General features: G+C 49.9%; 1 protein-coding gene across 1 annotated transcript; it reads left to right on the forward strand.

The window, feature by feature from the left end:
• Positions 1-6,579: 6,579 nt before the first annotated feature.
• Positions 6,580-11,120, forward strand: LOC118659632 (ral guanine nucleotide dissociation stimulator-like). The gene is made up of 5 exons (XM_036315875.1): positions 6,580-7,129; positions 8,433-8,623; positions 8,787-9,046; positions 10,368-10,471; positions 10,939-11,120. The coding sequence occupies exons 1-5, from the start codon at positions 6,900-6,902 to the stop codon at positions 11,069-11,071; spliced, it is 918 nt and encodes a 305-aa protein (XP_036171768.1). The 5' UTR covers positions 6,580-6,899; the 3' UTR covers positions 11,072-11,120.
• The last annotated feature ends 13,292 nt before the right edge of the window (positions 11,121-24,412 follow it).

The following is a 24,412-nucleotide window of genomic DNA, read 5'->3' on the forward strand; positions in this document are numbered from 1 at the left end:
GCGCCTCTGCTTCTCCCTGAAACACCTTTGAGTCAGGAACTGAGCCTCCTGGCTATACCCTACTCTGTTGGTCTCATCTCCCCTAGTAGTTTTTGTTTGCACCTGGGAGATTCTTTTAAGTTAAAAGACTTTCTCTTTTAACTTTCTATGAAATGTTCCTTGTTCCTAAATAGCTAATGGGCTGTGGGAGGTACAGCAAGTGCTGCCAAAACAAGGTGAAACTCGCAAGAACATTGTAAACATGTTGACCACTTCCCTTGTTTTGCTTTGTGTGCTCTGACTATAAAATAAAGCTTTGGCTTGCAGGCTGGGTCACTATGTCCTCATCCAGGCACAAGTGAACCTACCTAGCTCCAACTGTATTCTCTTGTCTGTCTTCTTTAATCCTTCACTGCCCCTCCTCAGGTTCACCCCTGGCTGTGCTGAATGAGGTTCACCATATTGCTGGTTTTCTTTATTACGTCCAGTGGTGCTTGGGTTTTCCATTTTTATTTCAGAATGAGGGACTAGGTTGATTATTGTAGAGAACCTTATAGGTTTTTCTACTGTTGTATATCTAGATCTCCTTCCTACTGGTACTCCCTGAATGAGAATGAAGTTCTCTGTGCGTGGGCAGGGATTTGCAGGGGCTGGGAGTGAGCCTTTAGCCTGAGGAGCCCACAGTGCCAGAGTAGGGTGGGCTGTACCCTGGTGTACAGGAAGTTCTTTAGCACCTAGAAGCCTCCCCAGGTCATTCATTAACTTGTTTTAGAGAAGAGTGACCTGGTAAGGACGGAGAACAGTGAGGGGTGAGGTAAGAGAAAGGGGAGCTGTCAGGTTTTCTGTACATAAACAGACTTATTTAATAGTCAAAGACTTATAGAAGGGCCTTAACTAAATCTGAACTTAATCAGTGTCTTTACTCTCTCCCTGCATAATAGAAAGACTTTGGATTGCCCCAAGACTGATTTCCCTTTTTATAGCTTAGGTGTTATGAATATGATTTAATTTATATAATACATTAATATATAACATAATATTTAAAGTAGCCTCAGCTGTAGCTCATTTTTGGTGGTTTTTATAGTTATCACTTGGATGTCTAAGACTTAAGCTAAATGCTATGAGCTGTCTGTGGCATAACTAAAACTCTAAGTGAATGGACAGGCCAAGGTCAAGGGGACAAGCACTGTGATGGGAAGAGGCCGCTGTGGGGTCCTCCACTCTGCCTCCGCATGGTTATTACCATTGACGGGCTGTGCTCACCTTTTAGAATCTCACTTTCTCCATCTGGAGGGAGGGTGGTTCTGAGGATCGAATGAGGCAATGCCTGTAAACTGTTTAGCTTCCCGCTTGATGCACACTACCTGTTAGCCGTATCCTCATTCTCAGTGTCCTCTTGGCTGGGTCCTAGGCTTGTGGGCTTTAGGGTAGGTGGAGAAGCATTTTCAAGTCCGGTGCTGTCCTTATTTTAGAGGCAGGACGCTGAAGCCTGGGGTCACTTAGCTTTCTGAGCTTTGTTTATCATATCTGTGTGCCTTAGAGCAGGGCTGTGAGGATCTCAGGCTAATGGGTGGAAAAGCATTTACATGTGCACTTTTAAACATAAGCCATACAATTGCTAACTGCCTTACCTGCTTAAAGACTTCTGTATGATTTTTTTTAAATGTGTATTTTTTTATTTCAGAGAGGGAGGGAGAGGGAGAGAGATAGAAACATCAATAATGAGAGAGAATCATTGATCGGCTGCTCCTGCACACCCGTACTGGGGATGAGCCTCTAACCTGGGCATGTGCCCTGACTGGGAATCAAACCATGACCTCCTGGTTTATAGGTCAACAGTCAACCACTGAGCAACACTCGCCAGGCATTTGGGATTGGGACCCATCTTTACAACAAACCCACTCTGCCTGGAATGTAGCCCTTACCAACTACAAAGCATCTACAGTACCTATAAGGGAACAAAGCAAAAAACAAGTTATTTCATTTGGTTTATATTCCAACTTACTCATTTACATTTCTTTTCATCTTACTGTGTAAGGGTGGCCTAGTCTCATACTGGTATTAACTTTGTCTTCCAGCAACTATTGGAGTTGTCTTTTCTTTAAAAGTGAATATAAGAGAAACCAAGATGGCGGCATAGGTAAACATGGGAAATTGCTGCCTCCCACAACAAATTCAAAAATACAACCAAAAGACAAAACGGACATCATCCAGAACCACAGGAAGGCTGGCTGAGTGGAAATTCTACAACTAGAAGGGAAGAGAAAAGCACACTGAGACTCAGAGGAGGTGCGGAAGTGCAGAGGTACAGAGGCACACGCAGCAAGGGCTGGCAACTGAGGATGCGGCTGTCTTTTTGAATCGGGAGGGAGTCACAAGCCCCCGACTGCTCTGAACTCCAGTTCCGGGTGAGTCTCTGGGGACCCAAACTCATACAGAGAGAAACTGGACTGTCTGGCAGTGGGCAGAACTCGGAACTCGAGGGTGGCTTTCTCTCAAAGGTGCTTGCAGTGATTACCGGGACACTGAGGTAATCAGTGTCCCCTTAGGGCAGGGCTGAGGATCAGTCATAGCTGCTTGCTCTGCCTGTTGTTTCCCTGAGACCCCGCCCCACCCAAGCGGTGTGCAGAGGCTTTTGCATATGAATGCCATGGTCCTTTGCAATCTGAAAATTACCTAACAAACTGCAGCTGGGCCAGACAGACCCAGAACTTCCAAGAGAAGGCCCAAGGCCCCACAGCAGCTTGCATTGCTTCACAGCTGGACCTCATTTGGGCACCTCCAAACCCCAAACAAGGAAGGGGAATCTGCAGATCTCTTCATAGCTCCTGCTGGGTAGCCTCAGGCAGAGGCTAAATTAGCACCTCCTTAGATACAAGAGCCAGTGTACCCAGTGGTCAGAGTGGGACCATCCAGATTACAACTCCTCAGATCCATAAGGGACACACTGAGGGGGCAGACTCAGTACCAAAGCCCCACTGAAGCAAGTCTTGCCCCATAAGGGTATCTTCAGCAAAGAAGTTCTCCCACCGTAGACACAGCTGATTCTCACAGCCAATTGGCCTGGAGGTCAATTCCTCCCAGTGATAACTATAGCAATCAAGGCTTAACTACAAGACTGTGCACAAAGCCCACAAAGGGGTGCACCAAGAGTGTCCACCTCAGGTAATTGGAGAGGCTGAGCCACTGGGCCCTATAGGACACCTAGCACACAAGCCACTCTACCAACACAGGGGAGCATAAAAAATGCGGAGACAAAGAAACAGGTCACAAATGACAGAAATGGAGGAAAGCAAATGACTGGATATAGAGTTCAAAACCACGTTTATAAGGTTTTTCAAGAATTTTCTAGAAACCGCCAATAAATTTAGTGAGACCCTGGAGGATATAAAAAAAGACCAACTAGAAATTAAGCATACACTGACTGAAATAAAGAATAATATACAGAGATCCAACAGCAGACAAGAGGATCGCAAGAATCAAGTCAAAGATTTGAAATACGAAGAAGCAAAAAATACCCAGCCAGAAAAGCAAAAAGAATCCAAAAATATGAAGATAGTGTAAGGAGTCTCTGGGACAACTTCAAGCGCACCAACATCTGAATTATAGGGGTGCCAGAAGAAGAGAGAGAACAAGATACTGAAAACGTATTTGAAGAAATAATGACAGAAAACTTCCCTTACCTGGTGAAAGAAATAGACTTACAAGTTGAGAACCCCAAACAAAAGGAATCCAAAGAGGACCACACCATTTCAAATGTTGAACTCCCTGCCCCAAGTATCCTGTGGACCAATCCCAGCTCAACTGTCCTTGTAGACTTTCTTCAAACCTTACACATCATCCCACGTAATAGTGCTGTGTATTAAAAAAAAAAAATGGGAAGGGATTAAAGTATTGGATATATTTCTCTAAAACCTCATATCCCATAGAACACGGCCAACCATTGAAATGCGGCCTGGTCAGGAGCTGTGGCCCTACCCATCTCCATATCATCCCATTGAGGACATTGTTTTCCTCAGTGATTCAGGCTTTCACTCTTGTTAGACCTTGATGTGAATCAGTTCTTGCTACTTCAGCAGGGCTGCTGGACAACCTCACTGTGTCCTAATAGACTGTATGAGTGTGCTAGGTCTGCCATTACACAGGAACACAGATGTGGTGGAAGGTTCCTGACACCTGCTGGCTCAATACCCTCTCTGTCTTTGCAGACCTCTAAGGAGGACATTATGGAGGTGGTGGCCTATGGGCCCAGCTACACTACCTACCAGGTCAGGGTGCAGGTGAAGCAGGCTGACGACACCATCCAGTATCTGTCTGAGGTGAGAGCTGGCCCCGGGTGGTTTCCACACCCAGGACCTCAACATGACCAAGGAGGGCTGAGAATCCAGACTTCAATCTGCAAACTCCCCCAGGGCCCTCCCAGGGCTTTCCCACTAGGGTGTCCATAGTCACATAACAAAGCAATCTAAACCTCTACTCCCCCCACCAGCTACACGAGAGAATGGAAAGACACTCCTCACATATTTGTGGGAATTTTAAAGACTATAATAAGTTGTTTTATCTCACAGTAGGCCAGGAGCACATTTGGATTTTGCTATTTTGATGTTGTAACTACTCGCCCCAGGTAACCTGTGGAGCAGTCAGCTCCACTGTCCTTGCAGACCTTCTCTAAGCCTCCACACTTGACTGGGTGGCTTGTCAAAAAGATGGGAGGAGGCAAAGTACTGGATACTTTTCTCTGCAATTTGTCATCTCGCAGAGCAGGGCAAACCACCGTAGGCCCGTGGACCAGTAGCTGTGGCTACTCACCTCCATATCATCCCATAAAGGATGCAGTCTTCCTCAGGGCTGTTGACCGTGACATGCTGCACCTCTGCTGCTAGTTCAGCAGGGCTGCCGGAACATCCTCACTGTGTCCTAAGAGACTGTCTTAGTTTGCCATGCCTGCCATGGGGTAGAGCCCCAGATTGGGGTGGAAGGTTCCTGAAGCCTTCTGGCCCGGTAGCGGGCTCTGTCTTTGTAGAGCTCCAACCGGGACATCACTGAAGGGCTGGTCAATGGGTTCAACTACTTGACCTCCCTCGACCCGGGGAAGGTGCATCAGGCCACAGACACCATCCAGGGCCGGACTCAGGTGAGAACTGGCCTTGAGGGTCTCTACACCCACAAACTCGAGACAACCTGGCAGTGCCCAGAACCCAGACTCAAATCTGGGGACCCTAAGAGGCCCTCCCATGGCCCCTAAGGGTGACTCAGCCCCATGACAGAGGGATCCGGGCCTCCACTCTTCCCGCCAGTTACATGAGAGAGTAGAAAGACGCTCCTCATATATCTGTGGAAATATTAGAGTGAAATAATATTGTTTCACTTCATGGTAGAGCAAGAGCACTTTTGCCTATCGCTGTTTTTATTATTTAAACTACCCTTGCCAGTATCCTGTGGAGCACTCAGCTCTACTATCCTTGTAGGCCTGGCCCAATAACGGAGATCCTTTGGCCAGTGAAGCAGCCTTCCAGTGCTGTCGGACGTGGGCCTAATTCAGTTCAGCTGCCATGTCAGCAGTGCTGCCCGGAACACTGATGTGTGCCGGAATGGACTGCGTTAGGTTGCTTGCTTGGGCTGCCATAACATAGGACCACACTGGGTGGTGGTAACAGCAGACATTCATTTTCTCACAATTCCGGAGGCTACAAGTGCGAGATGGTGCTGTCAGCGGGGCTGGTATCTCCTGAGGGGGTCGCTCCTCAGCTTGTAGATGGCTGTCTTCTCTCTGTGTGTCACATGGACTCCCCTCTGCACTGCCACGTGTCCTCCCCTCCTCTTCTAAGGACACTGGTCAGATTAGATGAAGACCCACACCACTGAATTCACGTCACCTGAATGACTTGCTTGAAGACTAAAACTCAAATGCAGACACATAATGAAGTTCTAGGGGTCCCAAAGTCATGGAATTGGGGGGACACAATTCAGATCACAACATGTACCACCCCCTCTGGAGATGGACGCCCACTGCTGGGGGAAGGACGAGCACATGTAAAATGTAACGGCTGCAAGCAGATTCCAAATCCAAAGGACTGTGGCAGGGACGTTGCCAACAGCAGTTTCTGATGATGGCTGCTGCCTTGCTCCCAGCCTGGCCCAGGGTTTTCTCACTCATTGAAATTTTCACCTGTCTGATGTCAGGCTGTTCAAGGCAACCACAGTGTTCCTTCATTGGCAATTGCCTCACAGGGACACTGAGTCACCTGTGACTTTACACTCACCACATGGATTTGCTCCCTCTCGAGTCCTCTGCTAATATTCCTGCCTGTTGATCACATTTCTCCAGTCTGGAGTCTGCAGGCATTTGCCTCTTTGCAGAATCTGGGATCACAACACTGAGGGTCTTAAAATGCCCTTTAATGTAAAGGGATGAAATGAGAGTGTCTTTTTTGAAGGCATGGTTTTCATAGGCCATGTCTGCCATGTACACTGTCCCCACACAGGGATGGGCAAGGTTCCCACACCCTTTCCATCCATTTCGGGAGCAGATAAGTTTCAGGTAGCTGTGAGAGAATGTCATGCAGGACAGTTCACAGTTCTGACGTGCAGGACCTTGAGAAGGCATGTGACATCCCTAAGCCTCTGTGTTCTCATCTCTATAATGGGGATGTTTCTTGAGGACTCACGGGGACAATGCTCATCATAGAAACCATTAATACATGCAAGTTTGTTGTTTCTCAGCTAAAACACACAAACAAAAAACATGCCCTGAAGGTAACAATTGTATGAACATCCCCCACCTGCTGAACTAAAGTGGAACTTTGAAAACCTAGAACCTCATTCAGCCTGGACACTCCTGTCCCTCCTCTTGCCACGTCCCTGAGGGGCTGGGACTCCTGTGTGAGCTCCAGACCTCCATCCGCCTGGGAATCACGGTGATGCCGCTGACTGGATGTCCCTCCTTGCCCCCTCAGTGTGCAGCTGAGTTCACTCTGACACTGTGTGAGGCCCACAGGATGCGAGCCCTGCAGAAAGGCACATTGAAGAAGGTGGCAGCATCCCTGGTACCAGCTTTCCTGACTGGCAATATCCCCCACATCTGCACCCTGATGCCCACCCACCCGGCCTTCTCCAGAGCCCAAAGGTTCCTGGACGAGCTGTTAACTAGGTGAGCACGGGTCCCCTCTTCAGTAGAGTGGGGAGTCTGCCCGCTCCTAGCTGTGTGTCTTCACAATGTCATCACATCGGTCTGAGGCTCAGAATGCTCCTCTGAAAAGTGGGTGGTACATGATCCACCTCATAGTGTTCTGTTACGTACGGCTATGGGGACAAGCCATGGCAGGGCCTATCTGCTGCCAACTCTGCAGAAAGGGCTGCTGGACCATCTATGGTTGTTCCTGTCAGTTATGTCTCTCGGTCCCATGGAAAGTCCCCTGACTCTCCCATCAGCGGCCTGTGGCATCTGAGTGTGGAAAAGCACATGGGGAACAACCTGTCAAGCAGTGAGAGATGTCACCTCGCTGACCTTGTCCTGGTCCTTGGTGGAGCCACATGGGGGATGGCAGGGGAGAGCAGGGCCCCAGGCCCACTCAGATGCACTTGACAATGTGCATTCAGCTCCTACTACAGGCAGGCACTTTTGGAGACACTTAGCCTGACTCAAGGAACGAAGCAGACACGATCTCTGGCCTCAGTTCTAGTCAGTGAGTCAGACAGTCGTCACACTGTCCATCATTCACAGTTCCTGTCCATCAGAGCTGATGCCATCAAGGTGTTTGCTGGAGGGACACCTCCTCATAATGACCGGGGAGACACACCGCAGGAGCAATTAGCAAACTGAGTGGTCTGTGGGTGCAGAAGGTGGGTCTCCTGTGTTAGCAGAGTGGGGGCTTAGGTTGGGCAGGGCCTGGCAGAACCCTGATCTTACACATCTTCTGATTCCCAAGGGAGGGCTGAGCTCTGGTGGCTCCCCTGCAAGGAGACATGAGTCAAAGAGGACAGTGGGTGGGGTCCCGGGCCTTGTAGACCCAGAGGGGACGCTGGGCTGAGTTGTCCCTCAGAGTCCCCTCCCCGCCACAGACCCACCCCGCTCTGCCTGCCCCTCTCCACATCCATCTCCCCTGACCACCGTGGCCAGGTGCAGAACAGGATTCTGGTGAGCAGGCTGCTCACAAGTCTGTCTCAGTCCTCAGCCCAGATGCCCAGGGCCTGGAGGGTGGGGGTGGCCAGTGCACGGGACCTTCAGGAGAGCTGCCAGTGGGAAGAAGAATCTCACACAGACTCCGTGTTGAACCTGATGGATCCCACACCTGCTACCACCGGGACAGCCACACAGGGGCCGGGGTTGGCATGGGGCTGTGCGCTGGAAGGGGAGGGGCCTGCACAGAGGCTCAGTCCCAAACAAGGGTGCCATGGTAGGGCAGAGTGGAAGACCAGGACTCAGACTCTGCTGCCCACCTGCCTCTCCCCAGGGCCACCGCTTCTGTGATGGATACCTGGCCGGACCAGGCACAATATTTGGGCCAGCCCCTCCTTTCTCCCTGGTTCAGCCTGAAGCAGGCCTTGGTGCTGCACAGTCGCCCTGCCCCACACCCGGTGGGCCTCGTCAGAAGTCTTTGGGTGGAGCTGGCGCATCTAGAGCCCACTGAGGCACAGTGGGAAGGTGAGGGGACTGCAGTCGGGGAAGATGATTAGGGGAGTGGGGCAGGGGGCAGGGGTGTTTCAGGGGCCAGAATTCCCTAAAAGGCAGTTGCATCTTTCCTGTCTATGGAAATGCACGGGAGAGTGAGGCATGTGTGAGAACCCGCCTCTTTAACCTGCTCCAGAACCACCTCCAGAGCTCAAGCGCACTCCAGAGCCGGAGGAAGGGCCTGCTCCTGGGCTAAAGCCTGGTCCAGCTGTGGTGGTGCTGGAGCCATCTGGACCACCAACTCTGATCCGAATCCCAACAACAGAGCCAGCTCCACCCCCAACAACTGACTACCCCAGGGCTGGGACCCCTAAGCACCTTATAAGGGAGGAGAAGGTTAACATCCTGACCTTCCCTCCAAGACTGGTGGCCGAGCAACTGACAGCAATGGATGCGGTGAGTCTGGGGCTCTCAGGGTGGGTGGGACAGGCCTTCCCTCTGCCCTTGGCCGCTCCGACCTGCCTTCCCTGATCCCAACTCCTATGATCTTGATGCAAATCTCAGCTCCACCACTTTACCACCCATGGGTCCTGGGCAAATTTCTCAACCCCCAGCCTTTGCTGTCCACCTGTGGACAGTGGAGGTGGGCACCCCAGGCGCTGCTGCACAGAGTGGCTGTGCAGATTGAATGAGGGAGACTAGACAGAATGCTGGGTGGGGCCTGGCCTGGTTTGTGGGAGGGGAACTCACTGCGTGCAGCCAGATCCATGGGTTGTCCATCCATGTGCCTATGAGGCTCAGCGGCCTCAGCACTTATTAGGCCCCTGATGTGTGTTTAACCATAAGGGAGACAAACAGCTGTGGTTGTAGCTGCCACAGGGGAATGTGCACTGAATGGGGATTTGGACCAGAGGGGTGTCAGATGCTGGAAGATGCCCCCTTAGGGTGAGCAGAATTGAGCCACTTCCTGGAGCTTGGAGTAAGTGAGGATGGGCTGGAGGCAGATGCTCCTGTCCCTTCCCCACCAGTCTTGGGTCCTTGGTCATCCAGTGCTGGGTGCCCTCGGTGGACAGAGAGTGAATCCCATGGACTCCAAGGCTCAGGCACATCCTCAGCTTCCTGAGCTTCAGTCTTGTCTAGTGAACCCTTCAGGGGACTGGGGACCCTGAGATGCGGTGTGGCAGGGCTGATGACATTCCCCGTTCTCCCCAGGAGCTATTCAAGAAGGTGCTGCCCCACCAGTGCCTGGGCTCTGTCTGGTCCCAGAGGAGGAAGCCTGGCAAGGAGCACGTGGCCTCCACTGTCAGTGCTACCGTCAGACAGTTCAATCGTGTGGCCACCTGTGTGATCACCACCTGCCTTGGGGACCCAAGCATGATGGCCCAGGACAGGGCCAAAGTGGTGGAGCACTGGATGAAGGTGGCCAAGGCCTGTTGGGGGAGGCCCAGCATCCCTATGCGGAGCCTTGAAAAATGCCTCTGCTGCTTGGTCAGCTCTCAGGACTGAGGCCAGAGGTCTGAGCCCCAGCACAGCCTCCATGTCCTCTCTACCAGGGGCACGCGGACCTTGTAGCCCAGGTGTTGGTGTTGGGAGGCTCACTTCCTACCTGGCTCCTTCCTTGGCTTGAGCTGGGATCCTCCTCGCTCTGAGAGTTTGTCTTTGGCTGCTAAACGTGCCCACCCTGAGCATCTGTCCCACCAGGGGAGGGTTTCATTCGAGGGGGATTGAAGCACCAGCTGCAGCTCCTACCTCACAGCCCATGTGTCCCCTTCCCCAGGAGTGCAGAATCCTAAGAAACTTCTCCTCCCTGCACGCCATCCTCGCTGCTCTGCAGAGCGTGGCTGTCCATCGATTGAAGAAAACATGGGGGAAAGTTTCCAGGTGCGTAGGCCTCTCCCATCAGAGGAGGCATGGGGAGGTGTTGTCACCCAAATGTCTCCCAGTGTCCCCTCACCTCCTGGGAGGCAGCCAACCATGGGGACAGGAACTGGGCTGGTGGGCGGGGTGACTAAGGCTCCCTGGGACCTCAGTCCACTAGCTCTGCTTCAGGAGTCAGTTTCCTCCATTGTCAGAGACGGCACTGAGCCAAATGGGAGATTTTCAAGTGTTTTCAGCACCTGAACTGTATGCCCAGTTCAAACCCAAACTGTTCAAAACAGAGCTGCTCCATAGATATGGAGAGGGGTCCAACGTGACCAATATGAGAGCCCTGCCCCAGTCCCAGGGAGACCTTCCTGCTCAGAGGAACCCTGAGGCAGTTTGAAACATGACACTTTCAACAAGAATTTGCCCTTAACCCATCTCCCCCATCTTTCCTAAACATGTCTTTCCTCTTTCCCTCCACTCAGGAAGCGGGCACTTACAATGAATAAACTCTGCAGGAAAGACAACTCACTGGAGGTCTCCAGAGAGGAGGGCACGAGGGAAGGGTGGACTGCACAGGATGTGGCTGTGGTAGTTTGTCACTTGAAGATTCTCTGAAAATGTTCACTATCTCGGTCCCTATTACCCGGAAGAGGAATGTGTTTGGTCCTTGGTCAGTTGTGGTTCAGGGGACACTTTCAAGGGCAGGAGGCCCCGGTTATGGTGGTGGAAAGGCTGTTCCAGGACGGGGTGCAGAACTGTCACATTGAGCGGGCTTCTGTCTTCCATGCTGGTCTCTCCCAATTGCACTTCGTTTCTTCCAGGCTGTAGGGTGAATGGGAGAGTAGGGAGGGTTCTTCCCCAAACCTGCCCAGCCTGTCCTCAGGATGCCAGGCCCTGCTCCCACTTCTGTCTTCTCCACACCTGCAAGGGGAGCGCCCTTCCTGCCCAGGATGGGCCCCGCAGGGGATTCCCACGGGAAAGAGGAACAAAAGGCTGCTTGGCCTCGCGACCTGCTGTCTGGACCAGAGACAGAGGGGTGTGCTCTCTGAGACTTCCCACTGCGCCCCTAGAGCACTCCCTGCCAATCAGTCTCCTCGTGATTGACATGGAGGGATGACCACCCATGCTACAGGCCTCACAGGGTGGTCATGAGTTCAGGACAGAACACGACAGTGCAGAGCTCCCTGGCCTGTGCCACCGGGAGGGCTGAGGGTGAGAACATTGATGACCGGAATGACACTGAGTCCTCAGGAGAACCTGTGAGCTCGGTGGAGGTCTCCCACTTTCCAAAGGAGGGAACGGGTCAAGGAGGCCAGGCCCAGGCCTAAGGTCACACACACCGAGTGAGCGTTGTAGCTGGGAGTCGTCCAGAAGCAGAGCATGCTGCAGTCCGGGTGGCACTGGTACCAGCTGACTTGGGTCAGAGGGCCAGGGTGTGAGGTCAGGGCTGGTGGGGAAATGGGGTGAGGTGAGCATGACCTCAGTGACCCTGTCCTCCACCCTGGCGGAAGCAGCCTTCCAGGTATGCCACTCTGATGTTCCATGTCCCTGGATCCAAGCTCAGGCTGCCCAAGAAGGTGAGTGATCCTGTCTGGGGGTGCTTAGGATCATAGGAGGGGGTTCTGTACTCTCAGCTGGAGGCTTCCAATTCAAGACAGGGAGGCCTTCCTCCTCCAGCCCTACCTCCTGTGCTCACAGAACCTGAAACCCTCCCTTAGAAATGACCAAGAGGAGGGCCTGGGGGAGGTACCTGCAGGCTGGACATGGGGGTGGGTCTGGCCCAGGACCACTGACCCAGTGATTTGCCCAGACGTGGTCCTGGGAGCTGATCAAGAGGAGTTCCTGGAGAGTGAGGGAAGGGACAATTGAGTGGAGGGCCTAAGGGACCTGGGCCGCTCCACGTGGAAACCCTGGGGTGGCCAGGAGGCTGAGGGTGGGAGGCTTTCAGGAGAGAGCCCGTGGGGCACCTGAGAGCAGGGGCTCATCCGACCCTCACTCTGTTTGTCCAGTGTGTTCCCTTCCTGGGAGAATACCTTAAAGAACTGATGTTGATGGACAGCAGAATGGAGGATGATCAGGAGGTGGGTGACCTGGGGCCTGACTGGGGTGACCAGGATTGACCTAGGGGACAGAGAGCCCCCATCCTGATCTGTGAGTTCTCAGCACTGCCTTCCCTTGGAGCTGGAGCAATAGGCCCATCATAGTCATCCTTGTCCCCGCTCCTTTGGAGCCCAGAGCCTGGCCTTGATCCCAGTCCTACCTTTTCCTGCTTCCCATTCCCTCCTGGGACCTGGTGGTCGTGCACCATGAGAAGGGTGGGCATAGGGGTCCAGTCCTAGCCAGGGGGATCTTTCTCATGGACCTTGGATATCTGCCTTTTAGAAGAATCAGATCAATTAGCAAAAAAGGAAAAGGTTAGCAGCTGTGGCACAGCCTGCTGGACAGGGGACGTAGTAAGAATCATAGTCGCCCTGGCCAGCACACTCCGGGGCTCCATCCCCTGCATCTTCCATTTATTGGGAGGATTTGATAACAGAAGTGGGAGACCCCTCCAGTTGGTGGTTGGGGGTAGGGGCATGAAATCAAGGATAACCTCCTGAAAGGAGGGCTGTTGATGCCCATCTCTGAGCACAGGTAGGGCCTGGGTGGGGTTGGGGGAAGGAGGGTGCCCCTGTGTGCAAAGACCCAGGACGGAGCCCTTGCTCCACTCTTCACCCCCATTTGGGCCATGTCTGCATCCTCTCCTTCCCTCTGGCCTCAGGTGCAGAGAGTTTTGGAGGAGATAGTGCTGCTACAGGAGGCTGCACAGAAATACCAAATAGAGCCTGAGGAGCAATTCCAGGCCTGGTTCTGGGCCCTGAAACGGCTCAGTGAAAATGAGAGGTGAGGCCGGGCTGGAGTTGGGCAAGGGCCGGGATAGACTCTTTCTGCTGGTCGGTCCAGAGAACCTGTGTCCATGGTTCCCTGATTCGCCTCCCCCCAGTCCTTGCTGTGTAGCAATTCCTGGGGCTCCTGACACTGGGAGGGACACCTGAGGTTGGGAGCTCACAGGTGCCACTCTCTCCTGCAGTTACATCTGGTCCTGCCAGCTGGAGCCACAGTCCTAGGTGGCCAGGGGAATACTCACCCAAGGAGGTCAATGCATGATACACTGCAGATGTGGAAATTATTCTCATCATAATCTCTATTTTTTAGATTAAGAAATAAGTATACAAATATTTATATTTATCTTTGCACATACCCTAATAATACATGTAAATATACCTTTACCCATAGTTCTAAGTAATTTTTGTTATGTTTATGTTTTGTAAGTTTTAATAATATTAAAGTTATTTCTGAAAAATAATATCTTCTAGTATCTTTTCTCGTGCTTTGTCTTAAATTGTATAATTTGGCTGTAGTTAATGGACTTAAAATGATTTTGTTTTCAACTTTATAAATCAGTCTTTGATGATCATTGTTGTATAGATACCTCTGAACATTTATTCATTTTGAATCAAATCCGGCAAATAAAATTTTTTTTCAAAAAATACACATTTTAAATGTTTGTATGTACTCATTTTGACTCATATGATCAAATTCCCTTGGAATTTTGATTGTGATCTCATCAGATTTGTAGACTGGGCTAAGAGGAATTCATTCCCTGGCTCCTTTATCAGGTATGTATTGAGCGCCTCCTATGGATCAGGCACTAGGAGCACGTGCTCAACCCGAAGAGCTTGTCATGATGGCATGTTTGCATGAAAGAGTCAAACCAGCCAGCACATGCATACCGTGAAGTCAGGATGTGCTGGGTGCTCTGAACAAAAGGTAAAGTGGAGAAAGAGAGAAATGGTGAAGAGGTGATGTTGTGTAGGATGATATGAAGGTTTGTGGGATCGAGGTGATAGTTGAGGCTGCTTTGGGAATATGCATAGATGACCAGCAAAATGTAAACATCCCAGCTGAGCCCCTAGTTTGGGCTCTGGTTCCAAAGTGCTCTTGGTGGCTCCTGATCTGAGGGAGAAAGTGTATCCAGCCTCATTCCTCACAGAAGGGAGGACAAAGCACGCAGCCCCTGGCCTCTCTGGACCCTTTACCGTGAATTAACCTTTCATTGTGGGGCCTATTCTTACTTTACTGCTGTGGCTCCAGTGTGTCCTCTTCCTGTAACAAACTGTAGGCAGCAGGTATCCCTGTTTACCTGGCCCTGAGTTATACAAGGGCAGTGCACACTGTGTGCCTGACCTGCAACGGAGCCATCCACCTGTCTGCCCAGTTCGTGGTCCCACACACTGAATGGGTCTCTCCTAGGCATCATCTGTTTTGCCCAGGAAACTACAATTGCTTGTGCTTCCCTTGAGAGTTAGGGCATTTGAGTTGCCTCTCTTATAAGCACCACCCAAGCCCCCAGCACCCTGCTTGGCTCTTATATTTCCATCATGCTGCTCCCGCACTGCATGGAGGACAAGAGGTCTGAGAGCTTAGAATCTGTAGTGTTGGAAGGTCATTACGTGGTACTGAACTAAGAATTATGACTAAGATAGAGGGAAGGGGGTGCCAGTGATGCAGATACGGAAATCATCACAGATGAGAGAGGGACCTAGGGGTCTGTGGGTGACCGCAGCCAGCAGGGCTGGAACAGTCTAAGAACATAACTGTCCCTCTGTTGTCCTCCATCTCCTGACATGCAGGGGAGACCATCCCCTGCTGCAGGCTTCACATAATGGTCACAAGTTCAGGGCAGGAAAGGACTGTGCAGAGCTCCCTGCCCTGTCCCCCCTGGAGGGCTGAGGGTGAGAACAATGATGACAGGAATGACACCGAGTCCTCATGAGAACCTGTGAGCTCGGCGGAGGTCTCCCACTTTCCAAGGTGAGAACGGGTCAGGGAGCCAGGCCTAGGCCCAAGTGAGTAAGCGCTGTAGCTGGGAGCCATCCAGAATCAGAGCATGCTGGAGTCGGGGTGGCACTGGTACCAGCTGACTTGGGTCAGATGTCCAGGGTATGGGGTCAGGTGTGATGGGGTAAATGGGGTGAGATGAGCATGATCTCAATGACCCTGTCCTCCACTCAAGGGGAAACAGTCCTTTGGCTTTCAACTCAGATACTGAATATCCGAGGATTCAAGAAGAGGCTGCAGAAGAAGGTGAGGGAGCTTGCCTGGGAGGGACACTCCAGGGTCAGAGGAGAGGGGGCTCTGTGCTCCCAGCTCAAGGCCTCCAAGTCAAGAGAGAGAGAGCTTCCTCCTCCATCCCCGCCTCCTGTTTCCCCAGAACCTGAAACCCTCCCTTAGAAGTGACCAAGGGGAGAGCTTGGAAGAGGAGGGTGCAGGATGCATAAGGGGTTGGGACTTGCCCCGGACCACTGACCCTGTGATTTGCCCAAAGGATGTCCTGGGGGGTGATTATGAGGAGTCTTGGAGAGTGAGGGAAGGCACAATTTTTTTTTAAATTAAATCTTTATTGTTCAGATTATTACATTTGTTCCTCTTTTTTCCCCCCATAACTCCCCTCCTCCCAGTTCCCACCCCACCCTCCGCCCTCACTCCCCACTCACTGTCCTCATCCATAGGTGCACGATTTTTGTCCAGTCTCTTCCCGCATCCCCCACACCCCTTTCCTTCCCAAGAATAGTCAGTCCATTCCCTTTCTATGTCCCTGATTCTATTATAATCACCAGTTCATTCTGTTCATCAGATTATTTATTCACTTGATTCTTAGATTTCACTTGTTAATAGATGCATATTTGTTGTTCATAATTTGTATCTTTACCTTTTTCTTCTTCTTCCTCTTCTTAAAGGATACCTTTCAGCATTTCATATAATCCTGGTTTGGTGGTGATGAACTCCTTTAGCTTTTCCTTATCTGTGAAGCTCTTTATCTGACCTTCAGTTCTGAATGATAGCTTTGCTGGATAAAGTAATCTTGGTTGTAGGTTCTTGGTATTCATCACTTTGAATATTTCTTGCCAGTCCCTTCTGGCCTGCAAAGTTTCTGTTGAGAAATCAGCTGACAGTCGTATGGGTATTCCCTTGTAGGTAACTGAGTTTCTTTCTCTTGCTGCTTTTAAGATTCTCTCTTTGTCTCTTGCTCTTGGCATTTTAATTATGATGTGTCTTGGTGTGGTCCTCTTTGGATTCCTTTTGTTTGGGGTTCTCTGCGCTTCCTAGACTTGTAAGTCTATTTCTTTCACCAGGTGGGGGAAGTTTTCTGTCATTATTTCTTCAAATGGGTTTTCAATATCTTGCTCTCTCTCATCTTATGGCACCCCTATAATTCTGATGTTGGTACGCTTGAAGCTGTCCCAGAGGCTCCTTACACTATCTTCGTATTTTCGGATTCTTTTTTCATTTTGCTTTTCCGGTTGGGTGTTTTTTGCTTCTTCGCATTTCAAATCTTTGACTTGATTCTTGTGCTCCTCTGGTCTGCTGTTGGGAGTCTGTATAATATTCTTTATTTCAGTCAGTGTATGCTTAATTTCTAGTTGGTTCTTTATCACAACATCGAGGGTCTCATTAGATTTCTTGTAGATCTCATTAAGTTTATCAGCAGTTTCTAGAAATTTATTGAAAGACCTTAAAAGTGTGGTTTTGAGCTCTGTATCCTCCATTTCTGACATTTATGTCCTGTTTCTTTGTCCCCGCATTTTTTTATGTTTTCTTGGTGCACCCCCTTGTGGTCTTTGTGTGCAGTCTTGTTGTAGTTAAGCCTTGATTGTTGTAGGTAATACTGGGGGTGATTTGACCTTCAGGCCAAGTGGCTGTGAGAATCAGCTGTGTCTGCAGTGGGAGAACTTCTGTCCTCTAGGGAGGTGCTAATCTAGCCTTTGCCTGAGGCTATCCGGCAAATGCCTCTGTGCAGGGCTTGAGCGGGGCGGGTCCCACGGGATCAACAGGGCGGGTGAAGCGAGCAGTTGGGGCTGCTCTCAGTCCCGTCCCCAAGGGCTCTGCCTCTCAGAGTCCCAGCAACCGCTGCAAACCTCGGAGAGAAAGCTGCCCTCGAGTTCCGACCGCTGCCAGAAAGTCCCGCTTCTCCCGTTTGAGTCTGGATCCCTAGAGGCTCGCCCGGATCTGGAGCTCAGAGCCTGAGACTCCCTCCCAATTGAAACAGACAACCATGCCCTCAGCCGCCAGCCTGCTCCGCTCCGCGAACACCTCCGCACCTTAGTATTTGACTTCCACACTGTGCCTCCTCTGAGTCTCGGTATGCCTTTCTCTTTCCTTCTAGTTGTAGAATTTCCCCTCAGCCAGCCTTCCTGTGGTTCTGGGTGATGTCCGTTCCGTCTTTTAGTTGTATTTTTGAAGTGGTTGTGTGAGGCAGCAATCTCCGGTGTTTACCTATGCCGCCATCTTGGTTCCTCAGAAGGCACAATTGAGGCGACTGCCTGAGGGTTCTGGGCTGCTCCCCATGGGACTCCTGGGGTGGCCAGGACCCTGAAGGTGGGAGGTTTTCCAGGAGGGTTTGTGGGTCATCTGAGGGCAGGGTCTCATCCCACCCTCACCCTGTTTTCCCAGTGTGTTCCCTTCCTTGGCAAATGTCTGACTGAGCTGTAGATGTTGGACCCTAGGATGGAGGCTTATCTGGAGGTGTGTGACTTAGGGCCTGACCTGGGGTGACCAAGATTGACCTTTGGGGACACAGGGCCCCCATATGGAACCCTCAGATCTCAGCACAGCCACTGCTGAGACCTGGAACAACATGCCCATCAAAGTGATCTGTCCCCCTTCCTCTGCAGTCCAGAGCCTGGCCTAGATCCAAGTCCTGTCTTTCCCTGTTTTGTGCCCCCTCCTGGACCTGGTGGTAGTGCAACATGGGAAGGGTGGGCATAGGGGGCTAGTCCTGGCCAGGGGGCATTTTCCCATGGACTTGGTGGAAGGGTGTGACAACCAGAGAAGCCCTGGCCAGCACACTCTATCCCCTGCATCTTCCATTTATTGGGAGAGTTTGATAACAGAAGTGGGAGACCCCTCCAGTTGGTGGCTAGGGGTAGGGTGTGGCATCAAGGATAACCTTGTGGAGGAAGGGCTGTCGATGCCCATTACTGAGCACAGGTAATACAGGATGGAATTAGAGGGATGGAGGGTGCCCATGTGTGCAAATCCCAGGAAGGGGCACCTGCCCCACTCTTCACCCCCACTCAGGCAGTGTCTGCATCCTCTCCTTCCCTCTGGCCCCGGGAGCAGAAATTAATGGAGGAGATAGTGTTTCCACAGGAGGCTGCCCAGGAATATCAAATAGAGCCTGAGGAGCAATTCAGGGCCTAGTTCTGGGCCCTGGCGCAGCTCAGCGAGAATGAGAGGTGAGGGCAGGATTTGGGTGAGGGCAGGTTTGGACGCTCCCTGTTGGTCAGTCCTGAGAACCTGTGTCCATGGCTCCCTGTCATTCCCAGATCTTGTTATGTAGCAATTCCTGGGTCTCCTGACACTGGGGGGGGGGGACACCTGAGGTGTGGCTCCTGGGAGCTCACAGGTGCCACCCTGTCCTGCTGTTACATCTCATCCTGCCTGCTGGATCCCCGGTCCTAGTTGGACAGAAGAACACTCAGTGTCAAGAACACGGGTGTCAGTGAGTATTCAGGTGGGCAGGACAACTGTTCGTCACCAGCGGGGCCACTGCTGGGTCCTAGGAGATGGGGCCGCTTCCTCTGCTCTAGAAGGAGGAGCAGTTGGGACTCTTCCTGTTGAGCCCTGAAAACCAGGGGGGAGAGGAAAACACCCCCACCTTTCTCACAATCTCCCCAAGGCCTCTTTGTCCATGGGAGGCGCGATGCTTACTATGGTCAGCAGATTTGGTGCCGTCCTTTGCAAAAGGCTCAGGGCCTGGACTTCTGTCTATTTGCACCATCTCCCCTCTGGCTGGGGGAGTGCAGCTTCCCTTTTGACAGAAGACTGCTTCTTGGACTGGAGCTGAAATACAGATGATGTCTCAGCAGAGCAGTCGGAGCTGACCAGTGCAGCTCAGAGGGAAGCAGATCCAAGCAGAGCTGTCTAGCCAGAGAGGGGCCTGAACGTGTTCTGGTCATTATGGGCTGACACATGTGAGTTCTGTGAGGCAGGCCAGCAGACGAAACACTCAGCAAAATTGCATACTATCAGATGAGGCAGAATTTCTTCTTCACCAAGAAACCTTAATTTTTACTCTTAAGCATTTCAGCTGAGTAACAGACCCACCCCCGTTTCCAAGGGTAATGACCTCCACAGTCAACTGATTGCGGATGTGTGTGGTCATATAACTGGGTACCATAGCCCAGCCAAATTGACATACAACTCTCACCATCACAAGTTGCAGGAATTGCTCATCTCTAGGAAGTATTAGACGCTTCCCTGATACAGGCTTTGCTAATATTGCCTCCCATTCCGTGGGTTGTCTGTTTTCTCCTGCTGGTTCCGTTGATGCACAAAAGTCTGGCGCATGTATGAGGTCTGTTTTACTTGTGATGTGGAGGTTCTATGTAAGATTTTGCCAATCTAAGATAACGCACCTTTGTTTTCTTTTTAGGAATTTTATAGTTTGGGCTCTTCAATTTAGGTTTGCTTTCCCAAAGGTGGCGCTAGAGCTCACATTGGTGGGTACTCCTTGGCCTGATTACTAGGGCCAGCCAGCTTCCTCCTGAGCACCTAGCCCTCTGCCTGTGCTCAGGCTTGCTGCAGCCCCTCGGGAGGACTCAGAAGGCACTGGCCACAGGTGGACGTTTGAAAAAGGCTTGCGGGGCACTGGGGGTGCCGTGTGCCCATCAGGGGTCTATGGCAACGTGTTCCGTGATGCAGCTAGGAACCGCATCCTTTTTAGACCCTCCTATGGGCCCACCAGCTGCTAGCTCTCCCAGCCTCCTCTTGACCTAGTCATGTTGCTCACCCATCAGACCTCAGGGTGGCGCAAAAGAGACATCAGCTTTTTTGGTGGAGTCCTGCACAGCTGGCAAAGCTGTACTCTTCTTCTTGTTGTTATTATTATTGTTGTTATTGCTAAAATGGTGTGCTGACACTCTCCCCCTAGAAACCTGGTTGCCCACCAAGCTCTCTAGTTCCTGGGTGATTGTCTAAGACAGTGTTTCCAGGGGCTCCGGGCCAGGGCTGAGGGGGCTGGAGCTGGTTCAGAGGCGTTGCAAGGTCCACAGAAAGGCCTGGGCCCGGGTCTGTCTGCCTGGTACCCTGGGAATGAGCTGGATCCTACAGCTCCTACGACCTGCTCAGTGACCCTACATGGAGGCCGAATCGTTCTTATTCTCAGTGAATGGTTGCTGGGGGTTAAAGGGACAAAACTAAGGCATGTCTTATGCCATTAAGGTGCTGCCGTCCTTTGAAGCTTTACCTTTGATAGACTACGTTTGTAAGTATAAACCACTGTTTATGAACCCCTTGATATATGTCACTGATTTGTTTTCCCTCTTGAACTATCATCATGCTTTTAGTGTCCTCACATTGCAATGAGAGCTAGGAACGGAGTCAAGGTCATTGCATAAAACAGGAGACTGTGCATGGGTAAAGAAAATACGCTCACTGCATGTGCCTCACAAAGACTTATATGCATCTCATGCACTGAATTCCGACAAACAACACACATAAGAAATGGCTCGTAGACCTGAACATTTTGTGAGGGTGGCATGAAATGGAAAATAAACACAGTAATTGTGAGATACATCATCTGAACCACTAGAGCAGTGTTTCTCAACCTTCTGGCCCTTTAAATACAGTTCCTCATGTTGTGACCCAATCATAAAATTATTTTCGTTGCTATTTCATAACTGTAATGTTGCTACTGTTATGAATCGTAATGTAAATATCTGATATGCAGGATGGTCTTAGGCGACGCCTGTGAAAGGGTGGTTCGATCGCCAAAGGGGTCGCGACCCACAGGTTGAGAACCGCTGCACTAGAGTGACTAATAGTCATTTTAAGGATTTGAACTTGATTCTGACAGCAAAGGAAGTCATTGAAGGATTGACAGCAGAAGTGGAAATGATTCTGAAAATGATTTCATTTACTGCCCTTGCATTTTCATGGACATTGTCCTCATGGAAAGCAGGTTTGGATACAACATCTGCCTTATGGGAACTCTTAGCTTAGCAAAAATTTTCTTAAAAATAAGGCAATACTAACTATTGTTTTAAAGAACAGCACCATAAATACCATACATTTTGCTGGGTATGTGTGCATTTCCACATCCGCAATGCCTGTTTGATAAGAAATTGTAAGATAGCAATGATGGAACTGACCCAGAGGCAAGTCCTCTGAGATACACTCCATAGGAAGCAAGAATATTTAAAACAAGAGGAAGGTTGAAAAGCACTTGATAGAGGCTGGTACCTGTAAAATTTGAGGTGCTCAGAGCAGGTTTCTAAAAATACCAGCACAGCTCTGGCTGGTGTGCCCTCAGCTGGTTGGGCATCGTCCCGTGCACTGAGAGGTGGCTGGTTCGATTCCCAGTCAGGGCACATGCCTGGATTGTGGCTCGATCCCCAATCACTCATCTCCCTTCCTCTCTCTCTAAAACATCATACACTATTAAAATAAATAAAAATACCAGCACAGCAATGGGAGTTAATGGGGCACAAGTGGTAGAATATTTCTGTGTAGTGATTTTCACCTAGTTGGATCAGGTTGCTTACCTAATGTTTCTTGCTGTTCTCAGCCTATCAGCAGCAAATGTTGTGGCTGGACCAGCCCTTGTGTTTCTTCTTATGATTGCAAGACGATTTTTGAGCAAAAGCCATTGGGAAACTTGTGTGTGGGGAAGACTTATTACTTACAGGCCTGGAAATTACACAGCACACCTAGGGCCACACAGTGAGGTCTTTGGGGAGGTAAGAGGGGAGTGAGGAGAAAAAGGAGAAAGGGAAGAACTAGAGAAAAAGTTAAAGTTATGTAAGAAATGGAAGGTAGAAGACTAAAAGAAGGAAAAGTAAAATTTAAAGATAAGGTAAAAGGAACTTGAATGGAGTAAAACATTTAATACAAACAATGAAAAACTTTAACAGCTGAAACAATGTAGGAATTTGTGACTTTTTGTAGGACATTAAAATAGATGTGTTTCTTCAACTATGTTAGAATAAGATTTTAAAGAGAAGAAAGACACAAACATGAGGGTAGGGAGTAGCAAGAAGCCCCCAAAAATGGACAGATGAGGTTGAATAAAGTGGAAATAGGAATAAATATAAAATAGTAGAGAGCAAGGCAACTCACAGGTCTAAAACCATGCTGAGAAACGAATAAAGCAAAATAGACCTGCATAGAAAGAAAAAACATGTATTGGAGGGAGCAAAAGAGATATTTGTGTGGCTGTGTCTTGCTGCATGAATCTTCTGGTATGTACGTCTAATTAGTCCAGTGGATCTGCCTCTGAATAGAGTGTCTTGCCATAATGCAATTTGAGGACCATTAATGGGATTTTTTTCTACAAGTAATATTTGTTTCAGAAAATATTACCCAACTTTTAGGTGGACCCTAACCTGCTTGTCTTTCCAGGTAGGTAATCTAGACAAACTTCTTTATCCCCATCACCAATGCTTAAATATACTCACAATTTATATCTTAAGAGCAATTTCTTCATCTTTACAATAAGGAAACTGGACTATATATTATTTTTCTTTTTCCAAATAAAAATAGATTTTTTCATTATAAAAATAATTCATAGTTATAGGTAGAAAAGAGAAAGGTTAAAATAAGTAAAAATCATGCACATACTAAATTGAAAATAGTTATACATACCTTTATACATCTTTTCAGATATTCTAAACATATATAAATATACACATCCACAATATATTTCTGTTTGACAGTATATTCTATTTCTAATATTAAAAATATGTCTGCTTGGCCATTGTTGCTAAGTGGTTAGAGCATCAGCCTGAGCACTAGAGGGTCTCGGGTTAGATTCCCGGTCAAAGGCACATACCTGAGATGCAGGTTAGATCCTGGCTTGTAGGGGTGCATGCAGGAGGTAAGCAATCACTGTGTCTCTTTCACATGGATCTCTCTCTCCCCCTCTCTCTCTATCCCCTCCCTTCACCCCTTCCCTTCCAGTCTTTCTAAAAATCAATGGAAAAAATATCATTGGATGATGATTAACAACAACAAAACACACAAAAATTTCTGAAAAATAGTATCTTCTAGTATGTTCATAGTAAGTACCTCTGAACACGTATTCATTAAAAAAACGATTTTAAAAACTGATTTTTAGGGAGAAAGGAAGGGAGAGGGATGGAGGGAGAGAGAGAGAGAGAGAGAGAGAGAGAGAGAGAGAGAGAGAGAGAGAGAGAGAAACAGATGTGGGAGGGAATTATCCATCTGCTGCCTCCTGTCCCCCATGGATCCTACATCCCTGAAAAGTGCCCTGACAGGTAATCAGACCAGCAACCCTTGGTACCCGTGAGGACGCCCAACCGAGCCCGGCGCTGGCCAGGGCTATTCAATTATTTTTGAGTAATTTTCTATAAATAAAATTTGTTTCAAAAAATACATATATTCTAAATTTTAGTATGTATGAATTTTAAATCATTTGACCAGGTGTCGTTGGAATTTGATTGGGATTTCATCACATTTGTAGATGGGGATAAGAGGAATTCATCCACTGGCTCCTTTAACGGGTATACATTGAGTGCTTCCTACGGGCCAGGCTCTAGAAGTGCAGTGGACAATCCAGAGTTGGCAATGAGGGCACTTTTGCATCAGAATCAAGCCAGCCTGCAGGAAGCTACATAGCGTGAAGTCAGGACCTGCCTCTTTGCACGCCTGCTCTGTGCTTTTCCTTGACGCTCATTCCTCCAGGCGCATCCCGTTCCGCCTTCCTGGGCAGCGCGGGGTGCTGTGTCCTCCAGCCCGGCGACCCTGCACCTTTGGCCAGTGTCCCAGGGAAACTGGTCCCTCTCTCCGCCCCGCCTTGGCCGCTCCTCCCTGCGAGGTGCCTCCATTCCCGCCCCACTCCCTCCCTTCCTTTGGGCTCTGGGACCTCCCCTTCCAGCGTCCTGCGCCTCCCAG

The sequence above is a fragment of the Myotis myotis genome, unplaced genomic scaffold (genome assembly GCF_014108235.1).
Source record: "Myotis myotis isolate mMyoMyo1 unplaced genomic scaffold, mMyoMyo1.p scaffold_m19_p_62, whole genome shotgun sequence".
NCBI classification, from domain to species: domain Eukaryota; kingdom Metazoa; phylum Chordata; class Mammalia; order Chiroptera; family Vespertilionidae; genus Myotis; species Myotis myotis.